At 36.1% G+C, this 25,091-nt stretch overlaps 13 protein-coding genes across 13 annotated transcripts; 10 read left to right on the forward strand and 3 right to left on the reverse strand.

Moving 5' to 3' along the window:
• Positions 1 to 166: 166 nt before the first annotated feature.
• Positions 167 to 3,319, forward strand: C9374_003502 (uncharacterized protein; the record flags this gene model as incomplete). The annotated part of the gene is made up of 4 exons (XM_044693038.1): positions 167 to 1,009; positions 1,063 to 1,981; positions 2,034 to 2,424; positions 2,497 to 3,319. The coding sequence occupies 4 exons, from the start codon at positions 167 to 169 to the stop codon at positions 3,317 to 3,319; spliced, it is 2,976 nt and encodes a 991-aa protein (XP_044549680.1).
• A 157-nt stretch (positions 3,320 to 3,476) lies between these two features.
• C9374_003503 (uncharacterized protein) lies at positions 3,477 to 5,719 on the forward strand (the record flags this gene model as incomplete). The annotated part of the gene is made up of 2 exons (XM_044693039.1): positions 3,477 to 3,950; positions 4,001 to 5,719. 2 exons carry the CDS (start codon positions 3,477 to 3,479, stop codon positions 5,717 to 5,719), a joined length of 2,193 nt encoding a protein of 730 aa, XP_044549681.1.
• Positions 5,720 to 5,755: 36 nt separating this feature from the next.
• On the forward strand, positions 5,756 to 6,783 carry C9374_003504 (uncharacterized protein; the record flags this gene model as incomplete). Its single annotated transcript, XM_044693040.1, has 2 exons — positions 5,756 to 5,863; positions 5,950 to 6,783. The coding sequence occupies 2 exons, from the start codon at positions 5,756 to 5,758 to the stop codon at positions 6,781 to 6,783; spliced, it is 942 nt and encodes a 313-aa protein (XP_044549682.1).
• Positions 6,784 to 6,890: 107 nt separating this feature from the next.
• Positions 6,891 to 7,400, forward strand: C9374_003505 (uncharacterized protein; the record flags this gene model as incomplete). Its single annotated transcript, XM_044693041.1, has 1 exon — positions 6,891 to 7,400. One exon carries the CDS (start codon positions 6,891 to 6,893, stop codon positions 7,398 to 7,400), a length of 510 nt encoding a protein of 169 aa, XP_044549683.1.
• Positions 7,401 to 7,545: 145 nt separating this feature from the next.
• Positions 7,546 to 8,756, forward strand: C9374_003506 (uncharacterized protein; the record flags this gene model as incomplete). Its single annotated transcript, XM_044693042.1, has 2 exons — positions 7,546 to 7,582; positions 7,630 to 8,756. 2 exons carry the CDS (start codon positions 7,546 to 7,548, stop codon positions 8,754 to 8,756), a joined length of 1,164 nt encoding a protein of 387 aa, XP_044549684.1.
• Positions 8,757 to 8,870: 114 nt separating this feature from the next.
• C9374_003507 (uncharacterized protein) lies at positions 8,871 to 10,027 on the forward strand (the record flags this gene model as incomplete). The annotated part of the gene is made up of 3 exons (XM_044693043.1): positions 8,871 to 8,931; positions 9,076 to 9,609; positions 9,717 to 10,027. The coding sequence occupies 3 exons, from the start codon at positions 8,871 to 8,873 to the stop codon at positions 10,025 to 10,027; spliced, it is 906 nt and encodes a 301-aa protein (XP_044549685.1).
• A 435-nt stretch (positions 10,028 to 10,462) lies between these two features.
• C9374_003508 (uncharacterized protein) lies at positions 10,463 to 11,898 on the forward strand (the record flags this gene model as incomplete). Its single annotated transcript, XM_044693044.1, has 3 exons — positions 10,463 to 10,520; positions 10,587 to 11,122; positions 11,248 to 11,898. The coding sequence occupies 3 exons, from the start codon at positions 10,463 to 10,465 to the stop codon at positions 11,896 to 11,898; spliced, it is 1,245 nt and encodes a 414-aa protein (XP_044549686.1).
• A 101-nt stretch (positions 11,899 to 11,999) lies between these two features.
• On the forward strand, positions 12,000 to 13,395 carry C9374_003509 (uncharacterized protein; the record flags this gene model as incomplete). Its single annotated transcript, XM_044693045.1, has 2 exons — positions 12,000 to 12,078; positions 12,188 to 13,395. 2 exons carry the CDS (start codon positions 12,000 to 12,002, stop codon positions 13,393 to 13,395), a joined length of 1,287 nt encoding a protein of 428 aa, XP_044549687.1.
• Positions 13,396 to 13,400: 5 nt separating this feature from the next.
• On the reverse strand, positions 13,401 to 13,928 carry C9374_003510 (uncharacterized protein; the record flags this gene model as incomplete). The annotated part of the gene is made up of 1 exon (XM_044693047.1): positions 13,401 to 13,928. The coding sequence occupies one exon, from the start codon at positions 13,926 to 13,928 to the stop codon at positions 13,401 to 13,403; it is 528 nt and encodes a 175-aa protein (XP_044549688.1).
• Positions 13,929 to 14,959: 1,031 nt separating this feature from the next.
• C9374_003511 (uncharacterized protein) lies at positions 14,960 to 15,682 on the reverse strand (the record flags this gene model as incomplete). The annotated part of the gene is made up of 1 exon (XM_044693048.1): positions 14,960 to 15,682. One exon carries the CDS (start codon positions 15,680 to 15,682, stop codon positions 14,960 to 14,962), a length of 723 nt encoding a protein of 240 aa, XP_044549689.1.
• Positions 15,683 to 17,738: 2,056 nt separating this feature from the next.
• Positions 17,739 to 21,134, forward strand: C9374_003512 (uncharacterized protein; the record flags this gene model as incomplete). Its single annotated transcript, XM_044693049.1, has 1 exon — positions 17,739 to 21,134. The coding sequence occupies one exon, from the start codon at positions 17,739 to 17,741 to the stop codon at positions 21,132 to 21,134; it is 3,396 nt and encodes a 1,131-aa protein (XP_044549690.1).
• A 146-nt stretch (positions 21,135 to 21,280) lies between these two features.
• Positions 21,281 to 22,140, reverse strand: C9374_003513 (uncharacterized protein; the record flags this gene model as incomplete). Its single annotated transcript, XM_044693050.1, has 2 exons — positions 21,281 to 21,954; positions 22,017 to 22,140. The coding sequence occupies 2 exons, from the start codon at positions 22,138 to 22,140 to the stop codon at positions 21,281 to 21,283; spliced, it is 798 nt and encodes a 265-aa protein (XP_044549691.1).
• Positions 22,141 to 22,583: 443 nt separating this feature from the next.
• On the forward strand, positions 22,584 to 24,284 carry C9374_003514 (uncharacterized protein; the record flags this gene model as incomplete). Its single annotated transcript, XM_044693051.1, has 1 exon — positions 22,584 to 24,284. One exon carries the CDS (start codon positions 22,584 to 22,586, stop codon positions 24,282 to 24,284), a length of 1,701 nt encoding a protein of 566 aa, XP_044549692.1.
• Positions 24,285 to 25,091: the final 807 nt, after the last annotated feature.

Consider the following 25,091-nt stretch of genomic DNA (forward strand, 5'->3'; position numbering starts at 1 on the left):
AAAAAACCTGTAGCACGTTGGCGCTATTTTTTTTTTGTATGATGTAAATTGATGTTGTTATGAAAACTGATTTGTTGTGGTGCTGTTCTTTCAACATTTCTGGTGGCCTGTTAAAACATGGCCCATGTTGTAAAATGTGAAAATTACCAGTATTTTGAAGAAAAAAATGGCTCGAAAGAAAGCACATCTTTCAAAGATGACAGATGAAGAGGAAGAGGTCCAAGAAGAAGACGAGGAAACAGAACAACAATCACCGATGGAGAATCAGGACGAAATGATGCAAGACGATGAAGAAGATCATGATGATCAATCATCATCAGAGAGTCAAGACTCCGAGGCCACTCACCAAAACACTCGACCTAAAAAGAAGAAGAAAAAACATCACTCACATGTGGTGATTCGGGATTTTAAAGGTGATTTGGAAAAGGCAGGAGCTCTTGGTAAAATTTCGGAAATGGGTGTCTCTTTGGTCTTGTTATTTGCAGCGAAGGATGCAACTGTTCATTTGGCACTCACTTGCAAATGGATGTACTCGGTGTATTTGGGACTGAGATCGTACAGTTTGGATTTTATTCGTTTGGAATATCTCAATAGTAGGTGTACTCAGTACAAGTACCTCACCAGTTTGTTTACAGGTTCATCGTCGGCCAACAATTCTGATCTGGACAGTGAACCGTCCACACGGAAGGAAAAGGTTCCAGGAATTGAGAATATGATCGCGTTTGAGCCTGTCGACATCATGAAGGATGATCCAACACTCATATTGCCAAACAAATTTTCCCAAAGAAGAAGTGTTCTAATTAATCTGTTCCAAGATTTTACACAAGAAGACATTATGGAAGGAAACGTCATTCGTAAAGAGAGTCCTTTCCATAAGATGAATCTATTGAGATGGCAGAATTTTGAGGTTGAAAATATTGACGAGTTTAAAAATAAGGTTCATGACAGTTGTAGTTCCATGGTTCGAATTTTGCTTGATTGTTTGTGGAGACATAATGCTTCCAACAAGGTACGTAACGTGTTCCATTTCCAGATCTCTAACATTCGACTTCAAACAATTAGGAGCAATTCATTATTGCTGGAGGATTTGTATTGAAATGTTTGAGAAAAGGCAATCATGAATATGGATGGGGTGACACTTCTGATGTTGATATTTTCTGCATTCAAAACGGTGAGAGTAAGGAAAAGTGTCACTTTTCATTGAGGAAAATATTATTTGAATTTGAAAAGTTGGCAAAGGAAGACGGTCATACCTATGCCATTGTGAAGAATAATGGCTGTTTGAACATTCATGGAAAGTCAACCTCGAATATTGCTCAATTCATTTTGAGACGTGTTGATACTATTGAGGAGTTGATGACATTCTTTGATATTGATTGTTGCCGTTTTTGCTATGACGGTACCCATGTCTACACAGTGAGAGAAGGTATTAACAGCGTCTCGACAACTTATAACTTTGTGTCTTCTGAGCACAGAGAGAAGGGAATGTATACCAACCGAGCATACAAGTATGGCAAACGGGGCTACACGACTTGGTTCACCAATGACCATCCTCTTGATCATTTTCATGACTGCTCCAAAAAGATTGCTCGAATTAATGAAAAACTTAATTCTGGTGAGATTGAGGACGAAAGTGAATGTCTGTATGGTGACGGAGTTGACAAAGAGGATTTAGAAGGACTTTATTCTGTCTTTAACAACCTAAGCTTATCATATAAGCTTGTCATGACCATCAGAAGAATTGGTGTGAAAAATTTTTTGGCAATTGGTTGGGAAAATTATTACGGTGGAATGTGGGATATTGATTTTGATAGTGTCTCACTAGACGAAATTGAAGCCCCAGAATCAACAGAATTTGATGAATTTGTAAGAAGAGTAACAAGCGACGATATTCACTACTTTTGCGTGAGTGTCAGAGAATTATACATGAAAGATGCAAGCATTTTCTTTACAGACTATTATTTTGATTCACATTTGAGAGGTATGTAAAGTGAAAATGATGATTTCGGAAAAACATGTGTGACGCGATTCAGGAAAATACAATTTTTGGAAGTGCTATTGTTGTGGGTTTTACAGACATTCGAGCGACGTTGATTTCTCTATGTGTGACACATGTAAACTCTTTAACTCTAGCATGAAAAAGTTGAAGAGAGATTTAACTGGAAAGGTTGCGATAGTGACTGGTGGTCGTATCAAAATCGGCTTCATGGTCGCCAAGACTCTTTTGGAGAATGGAGCCACTGTTATTGTCACTACTCGGTTCGCACACAATGCTCATGAGAAATTTTTAGAATATTCTGACTATGAAGAATGGAAATCTAGATTATTTATCTATCCTTTGAATCTTAAAGATGGAGCATCGATCATGTCATTCTGTGCCTACATTAGAAACAACTTTAAACGTATTGATTATTTAATTAACAAGTAAGTTTAAAAATTGCTTAACAATTACCAACGTCTTTACATTTGGTTGCATTACTGATTACATCGACAAAGTGCGGCACAAACTGTTCGAAGACCTCTTAAATATTACTCCAAATTGCTCAAAAATGAAAAGAAGCATTTAGATGAAAAGTATCTGGGAGAAATTAAGGAGGGAAACAATCGCATGGAAGATTCTGCTGCCACAGATGGTAATGAGGCCTCTAGACTTGTCTTGAGAAATGACAATTCGAAAGTTGTGGTGTACACGGACGAAAAAACAATCAAGCAACATTGTTTGGATGTCACTGAAAAATACAACCTCACTAACGAGGATTTTGATGCAAATTTAGATAACATGTTTCCAGCAGGCGAAACTGACAAGTTTGGAGAGCAGAAAGATAATAGAACGCACCATTCATGGACCTACAAGTTACCTGAAGTAGACACGGTTGAATTATTAGAGACCCAAATGATCAATAATATTGCTCCAACGATTCTTGTGGCACAATTAATGGACATGATGCAGCCAACTATTGACGACAGCTGTAATTATGAAATTGATGGTTTTTTGACAGGCAAACATTTGGCATATATTGTCAACGTAGTGTCTCACGAAGGTTTATTTAATGTGGATGGAAAAACTGACTCTCATGTCCACACGAACATGTCCAAGGCTGCATTGAATATGCTTACTCGCAGTGCTGCTTCGTATTATAGCAAGAAAGGAATTTTGATGAATTCTGCAGATACAGGTTGGGTTTCCTCTGCCATTGAGACATTTATGGACCCTCCATTGGATGTCCAAGACGGCGCCTATCGAATTCTTCATCCAATTCTGACTGCCTCTCTGGATTATGGAAAGTTGTACAAGAATTACCATGAAATTAAATGGTAGTAGTCCAACTTGGACCTTTGTGAACTTGTGGTTGAGACGCAAAGTTGTCTCTAGCTCAAATTAGGCGCCCAAAAACTTGTACAAAAAAAAGCGCAACTTTCAACCTCCCTCATTGACACTTTTCATCGTTGATCTCTTCATTTTAGCTAAGGACTCGATGACAACATCCATTATTCAGAGTTATGAATCACTTCTACAAAAGTTGGTGAGCAACCGCTTCGGAAATGATACATCATCCTCCATAGATTCTGTTGATCTTCAATTAGTATATCAAGACTCCTACCCAACCAATATTCATGTCCCGGTTTTTGCAGATATCTCTCCCGAACGAAATTGCTTTGTATTTTCTCAATCCATTCTACCAGGAGGAAAAGCTAAGAATTATGAACAACATCTCTTGAATTATGTACAAGCAAGCTTGAGGTCGGAGGAAAACCTTCAAATTGATGGAATTTATGAAAGAATTTGTGATGAAGGGCTTACCTCACATTTATATTTTTCTACGGCTTGCAAAAATGTCAAGTTGAACAAAAAAACAGAATTGCTACAAGGGTGGTCGGGAGAAGTTTTCAATTTGGAGAGAGTTCTGTTCAATAAGGATATTTTGGTAAGCAAGGAAGAACGACTAAGGGTAAGTCACACTTGCAGGTTTTTAATTATTGAAATTCTTCTCAATTCTAGTTTACGGTGAGAACATTTCTCTCAATTTGCAAAGCATTGCATGAATTACACTCGTGTAATATTATTCACAATAGCATCCTTCCAAAAAACGTTCTAGTTCTTTCAAAAAGTTTGCAACAAATCTCTCAAGCTGAGATCATTTTGCAAGTGCCAAGTTTTGGCCTGGAAACTATTAGAGACACTCTTAATGATGAACATGTTTCATATTTTTCGAGGCAAGCATTTGAACGTGACAACGAACCATTCTCCACATCCAATGACATTCACATGCTTGGAACAATGATTCTAGGCGTTTTGTTTCAGGAGGAGGTGGATGCTAAAATGCTCGATATTGATGACTGGAAGAATGAAATTCAAAATATTAAGGACAGAGTGCACCGGTCACTCAATCCCGGAGGTTTGGAAGGAGGCCAGGTTGACGTTCAATTAGAGGTCGTACTGAAAAAGATTCTGAACGTTGCGTTGGATTGCTTGTCTCCCGAGGAACATGACAGACCAAGTATTTCATCAGTTTTAAAAGTTTTTGAAATATGTCACGACAAATTATCTGATTGTAACGACGAAGACGCTCAGTTACTTCCTTCCAGAAAAACCAAAACACAGGTGGCAACCAAAGCAAATGTTGTAGCTCCAGCAATTATTGGTGATGACAGTATGAATACAAGATCAAGATCAGATTCAGTTAATTCCACTGATACATCTGGACGAAAGTCAAGGTCGTGGAAAGCCATTATCAAACCGTTCACTAATTTGTTTGTAAAAAAGAATAAGAAAGACATCGAAGAAGGAGAAAAAAAGAAGGCACAGTATGAAATTTTGAACAGACTTAGCGATGGTGCATCGGCAGTGGTTCTTCTCGTCACGAACAAGGAAAACAATGAAGTATGTGTTATGAAAAAATACAAAGATGGTGCTTTCAGGGATTATGAACGAGAAGTCGAGTGTTTAAAGTTGTTCCAACATCGAAATGTCATCAAAATGTTGGATCACTATACTTACGAAGAAGTTGACGACGCTAAAAAGAAGATACAGTCGCATGTAGTCATTCTTGAATACTGTAAATTTGGCGATATTTTCACACAGCAAATAAGCTTTGTGAATACTAAAGGAAAGAAAGTCAAGTACATGAGGCCGCTCAAATATTTGAAAACGTGTGTAGATTTATTGGAAGCTTTAGAATGCGTTCATATGAAAGGTTATGTACATAGCGATATTAAGCCTCAAAATATTTTAATTTCTCATGAGGGTGTTCGACTGGCAGATTTTGGTTTTTCTGTGAAACAAGGACAAGCGGTATTAGGAGGAACTCTACGATATCTTCCACCGGAGCATCACGAAGGACAACCATCACATGCTGGTATCGACATATATAGCATGTTTTACTCTCTTTTTGAAATTTTAAGCAAAAAGAAGGTAAATTTTCAAGCCAAAGTCTCCTCTGAGGATGACTTTGTGAAAATTTGGCAAGAAAATTTGAAGGCCAATCCTTATTTTACTTTATTCAATAAGAAAGGCCAACCTCTCAGTGCCAGTGCACATTACACTCATCCATTGGTTGAGTTATTCGAAAAAGGTCTCGAGCCCAACCCCTCATTTCGACTCTGCACGGCCGAAGCTCTTGATGTCATGCGCCACATTCATAGAACTCATGCAGCCATCTTGATCCAAAAAACCATGAGAGGACATCTGGCACGAAAGAGAATCAAGTGTGTGAAATAGTTTCATCGAAAGAAAAATTAATGGCGCCATAAAAAAATGTCCCAGTTGAACTTTGTGTCTTATTCGCTTCCGAATGCACCAAAACGAAGGCTTTCAAAATTCGGACAACTCATGCTCATGCAAGAACAACCAGAAGAACCTCTAGTAGTGGGAGGATTGGTTCTTCTAGGAGCTAGTAATATAATAATTGTGAGAGTAATCGATCATATCATGTTCATCATGACGAAAAGAACATCGGACTCAATCGGGAAGCCTTTGAGCAACGACTCTCTGAACGATTATTGGCGCGTTATGTTCGTTTTAGAAGTTTGGTGGTGAGCGACTGTGAATACGTGGATGTTGGTGTGGAAAATGTCTGCATGGAAAATCATGTCAAGTATTGCAGCTTGAGCGAAGAAAAGTTGCAAATGATGACGGAAGACGAAGCATTGAGCGAAATGCTCAGTGAGATATTTACCACTCCGTTTGTGCCTGTTAGACAAGTGACAGGCTCTAAAATGCCTCTTTGGCAATGTTATGTCATTGAGAATTATTCTAGAGGAATTGTATTGTTTTTTAAGATTCATCATTGGATTGGAGATGGACAGTTGTTGCAGCGGATCATTGTCGGTGATTTGTTGGACAATGAGGAAGAAGTATCCAATTTCTTGTTGAAAAAATATGACAATATGATGCAAGGAAGTTATAACAACTGGAACTCTGCTCTAAGTATCATCCATAACGTGGAGAATGGAATATCTAGAAATGTACCATGGGTAGGAAGTTTGTTGGCATTGGCAATAGGATTGGTTCTGAAATTGGTCTCCTTTTTTGCAACCTTACTACTAATACTTTATTTGGGAATTAGTGGTGACACAGATACCATGTTTAAACCATCTCCAAAGAATCCAAAATCTGGAAGAGTATCATGTTCTTTCATTTGGTTCAATGAATCCACTCCAAAGAAAGAGGCAGACCTGACCAATGAGGCAGACCAATATTTCACAGTTGAAGAGTTCAAACGAGTGGCTCAAATCTTAGGGCAACAAAATTCCACTACTGGAAAAGTCAATGATCTTTTCTGACTATATTTAGCGGTGCCATTGATCGATATAGGCTGAAAATTAGCACAAACCCACCTCGTGGTCTGACAAAAGAGTACATTCTGAAAAGTTGTACTTGTCGCTTGGGAATGGGTGTCAATATTCGATCTAGCAAGTCAAGAGAAGAGGTTGGTAACATTGTTGGAGTATTGTTTGGAACGATGCCTTTCAATATTCGTTTGTCACCTCTAGAAAGATTTTCAATCATCCACCATTACATGAATTTAGCAAAATTCTTGCCACAACCATATTTCAACAGATATTTACTATGGTTAGCCACAACCTTGCTACCCAAATCCTTGTCAGTGGCATTACTGAATTGGGGAGCATCCTCATCGACTTTCACAATTTCTAACGTACAAGGTCTTCACTCTCCTGAAGATGAAATTTCCTTCAAGTTACTCGGTCACGACTTGATGCAAGGTGTTGGATTCATTCCTCTTGTGAAACCTATCGGTGTGAATTGCACATTGATGTCTTTCAATGGCCGAGTTGGCATTTCTGTAGTGTGTGACAAGGGAATTATTCCTGATGCTCATGCAGTGACTCAATGTATTAGAGAAGAATATCTAGCTCTTAGAAAAGAACTGGGTATTTAATAAGCAGCAGATTAACGGATTATCGATTAATGACGATTTGAGATGTTCCACTAAGGCATTTCATCCATCAACAAAAAAATTTGCGAACAGCAACAAGATAGTTGGCAAAAAATTTTTCTCGCACGAAATAGGAATTCCAAAAAAAATGTCTCAACACCACACAAGCACTACTTACGTGATCGGTAAGTTATTCATCTACATCAGGAAATGTGATCACCATTGGGAAAAGATGATCATACAACATTGAACCATGATAGCCACGAACCTCCGATAGAAGAAAACGACCTGGTCAACAAAAAGCATTCATTAGACAACCAAGACGAGTCGTTTTTGCCATTTTGTAGTCTTTTCAAGAAAAGAAAAACCTACAATTCCAACGAGACTTCCTTCTCGAACGACGTTTTAACACTTATATTTCTCTATTTAGACGTTCCTGATTTTGTGAATTCGAATCCATGGCTCGTTTGCAAACAATGGAATCAACACTTTTTCATCAAGGGTCTCAAATTTGCAAAACTGTATTATCATTCGTATTTCAAGCTGAATCAAGATCAAAAGAGTAGTTTGCATGGAATGTTGAAAGAATCTAATCTCAGTTACAAGGATGTATTTTCTACATTATTAGACTGCTACAATCGGAATTTCACACAAAAACAGTACAAGTTGTTGAAACAATATGCACTCCATGGAAATAAGAACATTTTGACAGAAATGGAAAAAAATTTGAATTACGAACAATATGACAAAAAATTTGGCAAGCAACGTTTATCTGAACACCGTTCATCCATGATTTCAAAAACATTACCAGAATTAATACCATACACTGACTTCCACTCATGGTCCAAGGCCCAAGTTTTGAAAGAAAACCTTTTTAGACATTCCATTTTGTTGCATCGGCGTGTTCAAGAGCAAAAAGGACAACTATGCTCATTAACAACAGTTACCACTGAATACGTTTCCTTTTTATCCAATGGTTATCCCATTAAGGTTACCATTGTCCATAATATTGAGACGGTTGGGGATCAGATTTGTTATCAAACCACCGTTCGTTTTAACGATGAAATGGCTTTCATTTTTGGTTATTCAAAGACCAAGAATCCTGTGATTGATTATTTTTCATTGGAACGAAATCCTTTGGATATTGTTGGACATTCACATGTTTTCAAATATCTCACATTAGAGACACTTGAACCAATTTCTACGGATGTTTATACCAATATTGTTTTGTATTGGTTGGCAGAATTTATTGACATACCTGAGATCCAGACCAGGAAACGTTATTTTTTCTCATTTCTCCCAGCAATAGACAGGAACAACAACAGCAGGAATGGCTCGACGATTTTTTCTTCCCCTTAAATTCCGTAAATTTAATTAACACCACTTTGTGACATTTTAATATTTTGTAAAGAATTTATTAAATATTCCAAATCTCAACTACTACAAGAACAGATTTGTTGTAATCTTTAAAAAATGCCACAACCGACCAAAGCTCATCACTCCATGGAAGACGCATTTCTTCTCTTTGCAGTTGGTACGTTTGTTTAAATCGGATGTACAGTTGCGTGGTGTATGATTGATCGCTATTCCTTCAAAATCATCATGATTAAAATACCCGAAATTTTTCAAATGATTATTTTGTGATCATTATCATGATGAACAAATATTTACCATAAAGAGAATCTTGAACAGGTGAAAACAAAATTTCAACAAGATCATGAACGTAGCAGCATGCTTTTACAAATTCACAACGAATTGAGAAGGTTATGGAATCAAGCTTCGGAACAAGTGAAAAATGATTATTTGACAATATTGTTGATGGGACAACAGAAAAATACTGCTATCCATGATTCTCCAATAGTGGATCACAACAATGAGCATGTATTTGACGATGATAACATTCATGTTGGTCAGGAAAAGAAGAGAAAAATTGAGAATGTAAAACCACTTGTCACCACTTTGCTCTGTGATGACGTTTTGAAACAAATTCTTTTCTTTTTGGATGCTCCTGATTTTGTGAATTCTCAACCATGGTTGGTTTGTAAACAATGGAATCAAATCTTTTTCAAGAAAGGACCTGGATTTGCAAAATTATATTGTCATTCCTATTTTAAATTGGATGAAGACCAGAAGAATAGTTTACATCAAATGTTGTTGGAAAATATGTTTCCATACAGAGCTGTATTTTCAACACTATTGGATTGCTTTAAATGTAATTTCACACAACATCATGACCGCTTATTGAAACGGTATGAACATGAAAGAACACAAGATGTCTTAGCAGAAATGGAAATTCTTTTAAAACAGGAACAATCTCAGTTCAAACTCTCACGGAACATGATCTCCAAAAATTACCAAAATTTGCAGTCATTCGAATGCCTTCGAAGCCAAAAAAGGTTGTCACAATTTTAAACGAAAACCTGTTCAGACATGTCATGGTTATCAATCATCAAGTGGAACACCTTCAAGGAAAAGAATCTACATTATGTACCATGACCACTTATTGTTTTGCATTTTTATCTAATGGGTATCCATTAATTGTAACTATTGAATGTAAACATGAAAAACTTAACATTGAGGTTGGAGATGACGCTATTGGCAGTCTGCGATCTAAAACAACCATTTACTAGACCAGGTTAAAGCGTTTAAAGCTACTTCTGAGATTCGAGCTTTCCATATTGGATTTATGGCGGTGGTGACGTTTTCACAAATGTCAAATATGATAATTTGAAAGAGTTAGAAAAATTTTTGAAATTAGAAACACAGGAACAGATTGATGAGAAACTCCATGCATGTATTGTTTTTTATTGGTTGAAAGAATTTGTGGACTTTTCTGTTCCAGACTTGATCAATGATGAGAAATGGCCAAGTGTGAAATTTAGGGACATGCCAAAGAAGAAGAAAGATTGAAATAATAAGCGCAGTGAGATACCTGTTTCCAGTTTGTCATTTTTCGATGGAAGTTCTTCGAAATCCAGTACAAAATTTTGGAAGTCAGCAGGAAGTTAACAACCTGTGAGATTTCAGTCTGCTTGTGAAATTAAGGTTTGCCACTTGTCAAAAAAATGTCAAAACAAAACAACAACCGCGCAATGGAAGATGCATTTGTGCTCTTTGTGATTGGTACGTTGATATTGTTCGATAACAATTACGTAATATCATAATATTTGAAATTTTATTTATTCACAGATCATCTTTCACAAGTGAAAACACAATTACAACAACATTCAGAACATCCGCCGACACAAGTACAAATTCAAAAAGCACTACGAAATTTATGGAATCAAGCTTCGGAACAATTTCGAACAGAATATCTGAATTCAGTGTCGGAACAACCACATGATCCTATTACATCATTTGGTCCATTCATCAGCATGGATAACAAAAACCATGCATTGTGTGAAACTAATTCCTCTCCAATGCAACAACAAGTCAACCAAGACATGCATCATCTTCATACCAAGAAACGAAAACTCAACGACATGAAACAACTCACATATTTCAATGTTGATATTTTGAAAGAAATACTTTTCTTTTTGGATGCTCCTGATTTTATAAATTCTCGACCATGGTTGGTGTGCAAACAATGGAATCAAATCTTTTTCAAGAAAGATTCGAACTTTGCAAAACTCTATTATCATTCCTATTTCAAGTTGAATCAAGATCAACAACAAAGTTTGCAACAAATGTTGAACCATGTTGAATTGTCGTTTCTTGATGCTTTGGTAATGTTATTGAAGAGTTTCGAACGCAGTTATATACATGATCTTGAACATGTATTGGAACAATATGAAAATGGTAAACATCCATCCCTCTTGGCCTCATTGGAAACGCTTGTACAACGAGAAAGATTCTATCATTCCCCTACGAACGTGTCATGATTTCTGAAAAGGTACCAAAATTTGCAAAACTTCGATCCAAGCAAAATCAAACGATTACCATTTTGAAAGAAAATCTATTCAGACATGTCATTATTTTGAATCAACATTCTGAAAAGGTGAAAGGCAAAGATTCTACCATGTGTTCAAGTACCTCTGAATATATTGCCTTCCTATCCAATGGTTATCCCATGCATGTGGAAGTTGTTGTGAAAAACGAACATGTCCATGTTAGCTTTGATGAGTACAATGTCACGACCTATTTTGATCACATTACCATCCATTTAGAAGGTTATCAAGTCTTTACCATTATTTCATATGATCAACTTTTGCCTGTGCTTGTTCGTGACGACGTATCCAGGGATTGTTTCGAAGCTGAGGGTTTGAAATATGTTGCAAAATTTCTCGAATTAGAAATACAAGAGCGTTTAACTTTTAAACAATTTGCAACCATTGTGTTGTATTGGTTGAAACAATTGATTCGATTGGAACTTCCACACAGTATTGACTATGAGTATGGTGTGAAATTTGGGGAAACCAATCATATTATTGACGACGATCATTCTGACCAAGATTCAACCGAAGAAACTGAAGACCATGATGCCCCATACACAAGACAATAACAACCACTCTGAGTATTGTCTACTCTCAATATTGAATAATAATTTACCCGCCGCCGAGGCGACCAAGTGATGTTACAAAAAAACTACAGTTAAAAAAAAAAATGGATTCAAAAAGTAGAACAAAAATTGATTTGGCAGACGATGAAGAAGAACACGAAGCCTTTATTCTGTTCGCATTAGGTACGTGGTTTGGAAATGTGAATAGTGGTGTGGTTGGTTTTAAATTCAACGTATTCAACAATGGTTATGGATAATTATTATGTAATTTGGAACATGGAACTTTTGAAAGACCATCATTGGAAAGTGAAGGAAAGTAAGAAGCATTTCAATCGTTTACAAGTAAAAGAAGAATTGAGAGAGTTATGGAATCAAGCTTCGGAACAAGTTAAAAATCATTATTACTTGATGGTTTTAGCAGGTAAGAATAATGACAACAAAGAAACGGCTTATCCAAGGTCCGACGACAAAAAGCATTCATTAAGCGAACAACCTGAAGAACTGGCCAGTGGGACCAAGAAAAGAAAGCTCTCAGAGAATGATGCAAATGATGAGGTTGTGGAGACTCTTGTGTTCTGTGATGATATTTTGAAAGAAATCCTTCTATTTTTGGATGCTCCTGATTTTGTGAATTCTCAACCATGGTTGGTGTGCAAACAATGGAATCAACTCTTTTTCAAGAACGAAATGAACTTTGCACAACTCTATTATCATTCGTATTTTAATTTGAATGAACACCAAAAGAACAGTTTGCATCGAATGTTGAAAACAAAAAGCATCAACTACAAGAAGGCCTTTTCAATGTTGTTAAATTGCTTCCAAGATGATTTCTCACGCCATCATGAACGCTTATTGAGAACATATGAAACTACCAAAAATCCAGATCTCTTAACCCAAATGAAAGAGCATGTGGAAAAGGAACAGTACTTTACAAGCCCGAAATCCTCGAGAGAAATGACGACTATACCATTACCTAGATACGCAAAGATACGAAAAGGATTTCTTTCTCACAAAATTTTGAACATTGTGAAAGAAAATCTTTTCAGACATGTAAAGATTCTCAATCGGCAAAAAGAAAAGCTTGAAGGAAGTGACTTCAATTACAAAAAAACGACCACTGATTGCCTTGCCTTTTTGTCCAATGGTTATCCTCTGGAAGTGAACATTGTTTATACGTATGAGGCTACTGACGATTCTAAAAACGTGTATGAAAGTGTCATTCTTTCTTTTGATGACACAACGGTTTTTGAAATTTCTTTTGACCGTAATAACTTGGAACGAGATGAGGTCTATGAAGACTATGACGGTATGAAATCGTTTGAAAAGATTCTCAAATTGAAAACAGAGAGGCCCATGAAAGACAATGAGTATGTGTGTATGGTTGTGAATTGGTTGCAGTATTTTGTCAAGGTACCCATTCCAGGTGGCTATTGGGATTCTGACGATATCACGTTCGTTGAAATTTCATTTCACGAGGACCATGACGAGAAATCTGATTAAGCGAGCTAGAGCGTCAAACAGTTGTTCATAAGTGGTTTGGAGATGGTTTTCAAGACGTCTTGGGGAGGTAAATCAACTTTGAGACTGCAAGAGCCCTTTGGAGAGCGACATCCGGGTCTGGAAGTAGTTGAATAAATTTTCATCCATCCAAGCTTCTTGATATCAAAAGTATTAAGACTGTTTACAAAGTCGGAAGGAATCAAATAAAAATCTGACGGAGCATGAAGGTCAACTAACACATATTCAAGAGGTGGCTGAGGTTCAGAGAGTACAACATTAATGTCTATTAGAGTACTATTGCCCTGTATTCTGAATCCAATTACACCGTTATCTCTTGAGGTCTCGGTGTCCAAATCATTGTTGAACTGTGCAGATGCGACTACATAGTACTTTTTCTTCGAAATCTTACAAATTTTGAAGCGTCTAAACACCTCAAAAGCATGTCTAACACAAACGGATCCGGTTATTGGGGCTGGACAACCTGTCAAAATAAATTGGTGGTTTGTGAGAAAGTTGTTATCGTACTCGTTCATCTCTGCAGGCGGGTTACAAACACCATTACAGGTACAATTTACCGATGTGTGTGGAATTGGGTCGTCTGTAAAATAGCAATACTCGGTTTCATAGCTAACTTCTAATTCAGTAAATGAAAGCGATATGCGTTCATTAGTGAGAGCGGATGTTTGAAAACACAATTCATCTCCTTCCTTTACATCAAAGAGTCCTGAATGAACAATGTCAAAAGAGCAAACACCATCAGAACAAGATTTTTTGAACTGAGGATTCAATGGAAGAGGGATACATTTTTGTTGTTGGAGTGAAACATCAACAAAAAAGCAGAACAAATAAATAATTATTGATGCATATTTATTTATCTCAACTCTAATTGTTGAATATTACCTTATTATTGTTTGTTTGTTTTGTCTTTTGCTTATGCTTGGCAATACTCGTAAAATCACCAAAATGAACTCTATAATCAAGCAATTTCTTGATGTGAATGAAAAAACGAAACGAATTCCGAGCTTATGGAAAAACTTGTTTTTATTTCAAATATTGTTTATTTATTTCTTTTGGTGCTTTGCCTCTTCATTGGTATTCTGTTTTATCTACATGCTTTCATTGATTCCCTTGATGATTCCTCTTATGTTTTACGCAATTACTTTTTCATCATACAAACTCCTGGCCTATGAGACAACAAATGTACTTTTACAGATGTGTAATGGCACACATACGGCTCAAATATGATGAAGAATCCTTTATTGCAAGTCAATTTCAGTTTGCTAAGAAGTAAGGTCGCTTTTTGCTGAGACGCCATGATTCAGTTATTCAAAGTTAAAGCTAAAACTACACACAACGAGATCACGAATAACATAATTACAAATGCAAAAGCAACAACAACAAGTATCCAAATGCAAACCATATTGTCCTCTTTTTGAGTGACTATCTTTTGCTGGCTCTTGGTTGGAAGTTCAGAGTTGATGTTTCTTGGTAAATATATTTCATCTTTGCTTGCTCGGTTTTTTCTTGGTAAAGATGTTTCATCTTTGCTAGCCAAATTTTTTCTCTAAATGGCCACATTGTCTGTTTTCACATATTTCTGAGGTCTTAGAGTATGAAGCAAGGCCTCAATTTTTTCATTATTAGGCTCATCAGACTCCACCAATGGAGTTGTTGCATTCACAATTTTCGTCAACTCTTCTCTTTGATTTGGTGTCAAGTCATCACGACTTTCAATAGTTGTCTGAGTCTTTTTGCGGATGATGTCAATAATACGTTTGATAATTTGATAGATCACTTTTGCTCCTTTTCCTCCTTCTTTGACCATTTTGAATTGTATCGCCTGCATTTCCAAGCCACCTTTCACAGTGTGGGTCAACGATTGTGGGTCAAGGTTGCCATTCATAACTACTAACACTCCAGGGAGTACTTGAATGGCTTTCAACATATGTTTGACTCCATCAGAGCCAAGAGTTTTGATGATGACCCATAAATTATCAAGAACTAAACACCGCAGTTCTTCATCTTCTACCAACATTTTAAATCCACTTTTAACACCTGAATCCAAAGCAGAAGTATCTGCTTTGTCAATGGTTTTCAATGTGCTTTCCACGATAGAAAGGTCTGGCAGAGAATTTGTTTCTACGAGTTTCGTATCACTCTTACCGGCAACGAATGAGAGAAGATGTGCCAATTCAATTGGGGAGGCGGACAATTTTTGGCTCACTAAATAGCCATCATAATTTGCGAAATTTTTCGCAAGCGAAAAACTCGATAGTAGAAGGCTCATGGCTGTGTTCAAAACCTGGACACTGGTGTTGCGTCAATAAATTGCTTACACCTATTATACTTGAAATCATGGTTCTTTTACATCCAATAGCCATGAGTTTAAAATATAACGGGCTAAAAGTGACAAACAGAGATACGTGATTCTTCTTTTTTACTTTGAAAAAGCTTTGTCAAGCTCACGAACGCTTTTTCGCTGTGATGCAGGTTTTCCGGAAACTTTATTTTCTAACAGTGAGTAGAGGGTATATGATAGGTACAATCGTGGAGTTTTGGTGCGTCCGGCAAATATGCAAAGGGACTAACGAGCGCTTGGTCTAGGTACCTCTATTTTGTACTTCACTTTTTTAGACGTGATTTTGCAGGGGCAACAAGAAACAAAAATGAAGCAAAGACTTGGCGAAAATCATTCTTATCAAGTTACATCATCATACTCTTCGGAATTGACAACACCTCAACAAATAAGTATTTAGAAATTAAACAAGATGCCCTTGCCTGATGCGATGACTGTGGAATTATTGGATGAAGTTGCTTGAGAAACTGAAGCAAAAATCGTTTAGTCGAATAGTGGTTTGGACTTGTAATTGATAGTAATTTGTTGTAGTAGTGTTTGTTATTTACTTGATTTCAATTCAGAGTGATAGTAATTGAAATCGAATAATATCACTTGAAAATACAAGTGAAATGTGGTTAAATAGTATGCTTGACAATATGATGGTGATAACTGTTTCACAGAATGAAATGCTATCGGATTGATATATTGATCATTCAAACAACAAATCATCAGCTTTATTCATTGGAATGATTGTTTCATGGAATGCGAGTTGCTTACTGTCCTCGGAAATCATTATTTCTTGTGAACATGTATAACTCTCCTCTCTCGTTCTTGTGATTAATTCTATCATCATCATAGGTTGTGATCTATGGTTGAAGTGTCTTGTGTGAGTGATTGAAGTCATGATGAATTATTGTTGTGGTATGTATGTTAATGAACACTTAAAAATGACTTATGGGCTCGCTTTCGATAAACAAACGATTGTAATGTTGTTTTGTATATTGCGAAGAGTTTCTATGGCTATTGATGACGGATGTGATCACCATTTACAGAGTAACATCATGAATTTTATTGTGATGAGATCATGTCATTCCGAGAGTGAGTTTGGAGTTAACATTACATGTCAACATATCCACCATGATGAGTGAAGTATATTCATACTCATTTCATTCACTGATTCATCAGTTTATGGAAATGGTGTCTCACTCTTTAAATTCATTTTTCACATGACATTACAATACAAATTAATTTCAAGAATGTCACAGTGATTTTGTATGATAGTATTTATTATGACATTGTTATTTTGAACTTTGTGGAATTTATTTATTTGAATTGATTTTATTGAGTGGCATCTTGGAAGTGCAGAAAACATTGTGAATTAATTTTGGGAGAGTGAACTAAATGATAATTTCTATAATAGAGACAATAGCGTACAAAATATCGATGTGGTGTAGAGTAGAAAAAACGTGGCAAGCATACCAAGTAATCCTTGTGTGATGAACAGAGCAAAAATGATGTTCGTCCTTGAATAATTTGTACATGATCGAAGCAACCAGTGGCTCGCACTAGCCTTCTTTCGTTGTGAGTCGTTTTTGAAAAAACACATCACGATGGTTGGTTGGGATGACTAATTAGTTTTTGAAATTGTATTTATACTCTCTCAATCTGTATATTTCACAACATGCATTCCAAACATCAACAAATACAAAAATTAATTGTTGATGTTTGGAATGCATTTTGCGAAGTACATGTTTGGGGGTAACAATAATAGTCATGTCACAATTTGTTGTGCATGACAGATACATAGTGTACATCATTTTTATCAAATTTTGGATTCGGAATTCCTTAAGTGAACTTTTCGTGAAATGTTTACCAATTGACAATTTAATTTTTTCGTTACGAACAATTTAACTCTCTTCAAGATTAAGCATGACGTGTTGAGATGGAAGAAATTGTCAAGCATGATATGTGGAATTCGCTAACTTTATTGTTACACCAACAAAAAATGACATTTTGTTCTTGTTGTGGAAAACAACACATATCTCTTGCAGGCAAAGCTCCCGAACAGTTTCGTTTATGCCAAGCTGAAAAGCAAAGATCGGATCAGTGGTGTAACAACTGCTACAGGAGGTATAAGAATTACGTACAAGGATCAACAACAGCCACATCAAACGCATCACCAACAACAACAAATACATTCGGTACACCATCACTTCAAAATCTTGACTATCATTCAGCCTATGATACAACGTTCTCACAACGAAACGCTACTCAAAATTGTGAATTTAATCATGAAACAAACTCACAACGCTCATTATCATCTCCGATAACAATAGACTCTGAGTCACACAACTGTTCATCATCAAATTTCTTTGATATGATTACTCCTCAACGATTTCTACTCACCAATATTTCTGATTACCCAACTATTGACAATAATTTATTACGAAACACTTTACTATATTCTGTTCCTTCATCTTGGAACAAACAAAGAAGCTCGTATTATTTATCGAAGACCACATTTGAATGTCCTGTAGTAATATATGATGTTAATTATACAGTTCTAGATAAGGTTGCGTTGTACAATTTATTAACTTCGCAAGGATGTACTATTTCGAAAGATGTGCATCAATGGTTGAGAGAAAAACTTGCTGAAGAAATTAATAATCGAATACACACAGAAATTATCAAAGCTCAAATTTCAAAATATTCTAATAAGAATAATTATGCACAAGTTAGTATAATTAATCAAGAGACCATTAAGACGAACAACTCCACATCAAGTGTAGATCCAGGATCAACATCAAATACCATCCCACACAAAAAAACCTCTCGAAAAAAGAGCAAGAAAAAGAAATCTAAAACCAAAGAAAAAAAATCAACGAAAGGGTTTATTAATTGTGACAAAGCCTTTGGTTTAGTGTGTGGAAAGTGTGATGGACAATTTTTGAAACGCAGGCCATTTCGACGAGCAATTAAAAATATTAAGGAAATGACTGCCCAAAATCAAAAACTCACTTCAGATAGACTTGTTACTGGTATTCAAGAGATATTGAAAAGCAATGGTCAAACTCTAGACGACATTATTGACTATATATTTGAAAAAGATCCAGATTCTCTCTACAAAAGAATTGACTCCTATGTATCAAAAGGCCATACCAACTACACAAGACTAGCACATCATTTTCAAACACTAGCATCACCTGAATTACAAGACAATTTATCACCTGAAGGTGCTGTGTACTTTACAGACACCAGATTGATGTCAGATCATCTTTTTTGCGAGCATTATCAATATCATGCATTGAATTTTATTGTCTGTACCAAAGAAAAGCTTAAAGAACAGCGTGATGAAATGAATGAATTAGTTCAACAAATATTTCACATGTCTCATGACAACAATTCTCTTCATGTAGACGTTTCGTGTTTACTGCATGAAGTAGTTGATCTTATAGTGAAGTTGGAAGGAAAAATTCCTGAAAAATTGGAACTGAAAAGTTTTTGGGATGGCCGTTCTACCAATGAAGTCATTCATGCATTTGTAATTCTTAACAATATTCTTTCTACACAATGCAGATACAATGCATTCATAACAGATATGTACAAAGGACAAGAAATTCATAAGAATGTTTCGAAATATTTTGATATAAGTTTTTCAATATTGAATGATTTGGTTGAACACGGATTTATTTACACTTTTGAGGAAAATGGGGTGAAGAAAAGCGTAACTCTACCTGTTACAGTATATATATGTGCAGATTTGTCAGCATTATGGAAGCTCTGTGATGAAACATTTGTGTGCCCATATTGTGATTGTACTCATGAAAATTATAATACAATATTTGAATACAATCACTCTCTCGATTTTAATTGCAGAAATATTATTCTAGAAAAATACCCAAAATTGATGGAACATGTTGTCATTGATGTACTTCATGCAAAGCTTCGAATTGTTGGGAATTTGTTGGCTAAATTAATGTTGAAACTGTGTCCAGATGAATTAGAGGCAGTTAAAGATATAATTCGACAGTTCCCATCACTCTCAAAATTTGAATTTAAAGAAAAACCATTTTACAAGCAACAGCTGGCAATGGAAGCAAACAAAGTCTATCAACCACCTTACCTCAATGGAAAACAAGCGGACACCTTATTACTCAATTTTGAGAAAATTTTTTTGGAGGCCTTAAACAAAAGCAGCTTTGATTCACAAGATGTTGCAATTTGGTCAATGTTTCGATATATAATTTATGGATACATGGAGGCCCCTTCGCAATTACTTGCAAAGCAAAATATTGAGATAGATTTAATTCCAACGTTGAAAAAGTTAAATGAGATGCTTCGTTTACACTATCCCAATGAAAACTTTGGATATTATGTACATATTGTTTTGAATCATTTGCCTTATTTATTGAAGAAATATGGCACCCTTACTCGTTTTATGAATCAAGGATGTGAAAGCGTTCACAGTTTAGGTCGACTTATCAATGAAAGAAAATCGAATCACAAACCGAACGGTTCTCTTCCAGGGTTTGCTGAATGTGTTTTATTGCCATTAAGAGTGTTATATATGTCCACTCGAAGAGGAAGGGACTGGATAGGTAACAAACAAGAGGACAAATCAATTTCCAAAATTTGGCAAGAAATGCTCGAAACGTGGAAACAAGACATCGCTTCCATTGATATTAATGATGAGGCCTTAGAAAAACTCGATAAGACTGCTGAGGAAACATCATTGTCAAGCACTGTCGTCAAAAAGTGCGTGTGGGAAAAAGCAAAGAAGAAAACGAATTCCATTAAGAAGAAAATTCAACACCGTACAAGAATTTTTGAGAACGGATCAAATGCGAAAGTATCGTCGCCTCCTGACAATTCCATTAAGGCCTGTATGCGATGTCAGAAACAACATGCCAAATGTGATCACAAATCTCCTTGCTCTAATTGTTTGAAAATTGATGCTCAATGTGTTTATGAGCCACCAAAGAAGAGAGGAAGAAAGCAGAAATCAATATCTGCTCAGAAAACAATCAAAACTACTGAACAAAGACAAACGTTCAGCAGGAAACCATATGCAGAAACATATGAATCCGAGATTGAATTTTGTGATGCATTGGATGATGATTTTTTCTTAATACCAAACGACTCGCATGTTTTGGAGAATGATGTAGACATGGAAGATGTTTTTCGGATGTTTGAGGATACTCAAGCTCAAGAGGAGATTTTAAGCGATGCTGATATGGAAGATGTTTTCAGGGAACTTGTAGATACTTCTCATGCTCAAGAAGAGAGTTTCGAACATGGTAATGCAGAAATGGAAGAAGATTCTGACGAGATTGTGGATAGTAGCGAAGTTGATGTTGATGATGAAGTGGAATTCCTCTCTGATTTCGAATATTCGGAATGAATGAATCACAACATGATGATTTGACAACCTTCTCTCCTTCAGATGTTCTGATATGATTGTAACCTTAACACATTAATGTAAGTATGGTTCTTGTTTAATTAATATTGACGTCAATAACAGATTGTTTCAACTCAAACTCTGGTAAATTAAGTAGTCTTGGTCCACCTTCCAGACATTCCGTCACGATCAATCCACATGACATAATTAACCATTTCCCAGTTGCAATATACTCTGTTGTCATAATCATTGACAACAATGGTCAAGCTGGTATATTCTGATTTTTGAAAGGTTGGTTGTTTCTCTGTAGGAAAATGCAAATTCATGTACCAAAAGGAATCATTACCGAGCTTGGGTAAGCCAGTTTCGGACATGAAGCTGTATTTGAATACTCGTACAGGAACCTCTTCACGATTGATATTAATGCTTGTTTCAACAACCTCCTTCTTACATTGATAATTACGACACAAAATCCAATCCAAAACAGCATATGGAAATCTTCCAAGATTCAAACTTGAACCAAATTTCATACCACCTGGTTGTAAATTAGCCTTCAAAGTAGCATAGGCTTCAGCACAAAATTCATTCCATCTCCTCTCAAGATACAACATCATGTCACAGAATGACATGAATGGTTTTTGCAAATTCTGGTTCACTCTCTCCAAACATTTCCAAAACTCCTCACGTGGAACAGGGTTGGCCACAAAATTCACAATTATATCTACTCGTTTTTGATGAGCCTCGACAGTTTTCACCCAACGACGTTTACGAAACTTGCCAACAATTCCGATACGGGTGGTTTTAGTGATTCCTCGTGTAGATCCTGTATGAACTCCGATAAGGTATGTATACTTCAATTGTTTGTCAATATGCAGCAATACTTACTTTTAGAAACGTCATCCTTTAGCTTTTGCTTCTTTGATGGTTGAGTGAAGTAAGTGTTGTTGTAATGGATGAACTTCTTTGTTTCATTGTGAACCTTAACCGTCTTACTGTATTGGATGACCATGTTGCGTGATGTATCTAAGTTGTTGTAGGGATGAATGATGATGATGATGTTTACAAGTACAACTATTATTAAATGATAATATCAATCAACATACAGTTGAAAAGGTGATGATTGTGACATTAACATGATGAAAAACTTACAGGGAAGAAATGTGGTCGGGATGTGTGATGATAATAATTAATATTTTGCAGACGAGGTGATGAACAATTATTTTACACTATCACTAAGATCTTGCATTGATAAAGGAGATATAGTGGCGTGATGATCAGTAATCACTTACATTGGAGATGTGTATTTCTAGGTTTGTGTTGTCGTGTTTTTTTGTTGTTTGCTTTGCTGAACATTTTCGCTTGCGGAGTATGTGGTAGCTATTTAATTGTCCTGCCTCTGCATTGGCTCCGCTTCGACTGACATTTTTTGTTGTTGATTAAAACCAGGAAAAAATGAATTTGTTCCGCTGTTTCTTTCCCATCAAAGAGTATCTTGAAGTGCCCGAAAACCGCAACCACTCTTTCATTGATGCAAACATCATCACTTATCACATTATTCCATATTTAAATCAATATGACGTTATCAGATTTGCTGGAGTTTGTTCATCATGGAGAAGCATTGTCAAGTCATCTCGGCATGATCTTACTTTTCGACTAATATTCGAGCGGTTTGGTTTGTCTAAACGAAAACTACCAAACAAATTCGGAGATGTGTTCCTATTGTTCGACAAAGTGTATATTGGGAGCTTTACGGTTAACAAATCTCATCTTTACTCTATATTTACATCGCCTAAAATAGCAACATTGACATTAAATAATATATCAACTATTCAATTCATTTCCAATGCATCGCTAACAGAACTCAATGTAATCAACGTTAAACTATCTTCGAATGACGTAAAAGCTATCTCAAAACATTTTCCTTCCCTAAAATCCTTAAAGCTTGAACATAATAATTGCAATGGTGAAAAGTTGATCAAAATAATTTTACAAACTCCATTATCAGAAAAACTAGAATCATTAATCATATCAAGCAAGCGATTCACAAGTAAGGGTATCAATAATTTATTTCAGCCCAATGTATGTCTTTCAAATTTGAAAGTACTTTCACTTAATCTCACGGATCAATATTCCGACATGGAAATCGTAAGCATAAACAATTTCGACTCTTCAAGATTTCCAAAATTGCATAGCCTTGAACTTGTGAACATTGACTTGGACATAATGAGCTTAAAAGGAATACTTAATAGTGGAATTCAATTTTATACTCTAAAATTATTCTTTACTGAAAGATTTGCCTTGTTTTCACAAAATGGATCTCAGTTTTCCTTAATTGACAAAATCCCATCACTCCACGAAATAAGTATTCAATTATCCTCCATTAATAGCTTCTGTTCCAAAGCTTCTGAAAACACTAAACATCAGATTACTGATCATGTTTTGCGGTATCTTACTTCCTATAACACACAACATCTATGTCTACCATATTGCAACAGCAGCCATATTGTGAACATATGTGATAGTATAGACGATTTAAAGACTTTTATGGTGTGTGATGGAAATATTGACACGAATTCGCTTGAATTGTTTTGTGATAAATTTTCAACTCTGACTACTCTCGATATGAGAGAATGTAATATTGGATCAGGTGTCAAACATATTACTAAGTTGAAACACCTGACGACTTTACACATTGGTACTTGGGATATTAGTTCTGAAGGAGCAAAATATATATTTATGATGGAAACTCTTACAGATCTTTCTTTAATTAATTACCAAATTAGTAATACTGACCTAAAACATTTTGCAAAAGGAAAATTAAGAAATCTAAAGATTCTTTGTTTAACTAGAAGAATATCCAGTGATGGTATAGGTATTTTTGCTACAACGTATTTACCGCATGCATTGGAGCTCTATCTCGAAGAAGCAACAGATAAAGCTATGGAATTTCTTTCAAATGGAAATCTTCGTATTCATGATCTCACATTATGGAGATCTCATCTCAATAACAATGGCATTAAGTTTGCACTTCAAATTAAATCAATAGAAAAGCTTGAAATATGGACTAACAACAAAACGATCCCACAATCCGACAAGGATGAGATTAGAAAAATGGCCAAAGAAAAACATGTGAAATTGAGTATTAATTGGTGATGAGGGCCCTGACAAATCCGCAGCCAGAGCCCACGCATCCTCAGCCGATCATGCAACTTCAGGATTCGATTGATCCTGATCCAAAAATAAAAATCCAGAAATCGCTGGAGCGGATCCTCCGCTTTTCCTCTTAAAGTTGGAACAAATCGAAGTCGATGTTTTGTTGTCTTTGGAAGAAGACCGTTAGCACAACAATTCATGAGGCCTTGCAACATCACCAGAAGAGACAGCCAATAAACATTGACCCAGCATTATTTCATCAGCATTGAATTTGTCCCAAAGTCACTTTACACCAAGACTTGTTCCGGTCCGAAGAAAACAAACAGCAAAAAGACCATCCTTATAATCATTAAAGACCAACAATTTAACAAACGACAGTCTTTGGTCTGTGAATACTTCTTGAAACTTGTCGCGAGTTCGACCGTTTCTACAAAACAAAACACCACCTAATCATTACTCTTTACTTGAAATCGACGAACAACCAAACCACTTGGTGGAGGAAGATCAATTACAGTTGTCGAATAACGAATTCATTAAAACGAAAGTTTTTATTGCAAAATCCTGATTTTTGGATTGAATCGGATCCACCGCCCTGCAGCCGTTTGAAAAATGAGAGCAGCTGGATCCGGTGCCACTGCGTGCAAGCAATTACGTGTAAAGAAAAACATGCGAAATTTAATATTAATCGGCAAAAAGGTTCGCAATTTGTTCTCTTGGTAGAGGTTTGGATCTCAAAAATAGCTTCTCGTATCTAGATTTTTTAACGCATTCTAAAACAACCCAAGAACTCTTTTTTCTTGCAAGGTT

This window comes from Naegleria lovaniensis, assembly GCF_003324165.1.
Source record: "Naegleria lovaniensis strain ATCC 30569 chromosome Unknown tig019, whole genome shotgun sequence".
Lineage (NCBI taxonomy): Eukaryota > Heterolobosea > Eutetramitea > Acrasida > Naegleriidae > Naegleria > Naegleria lovaniensis.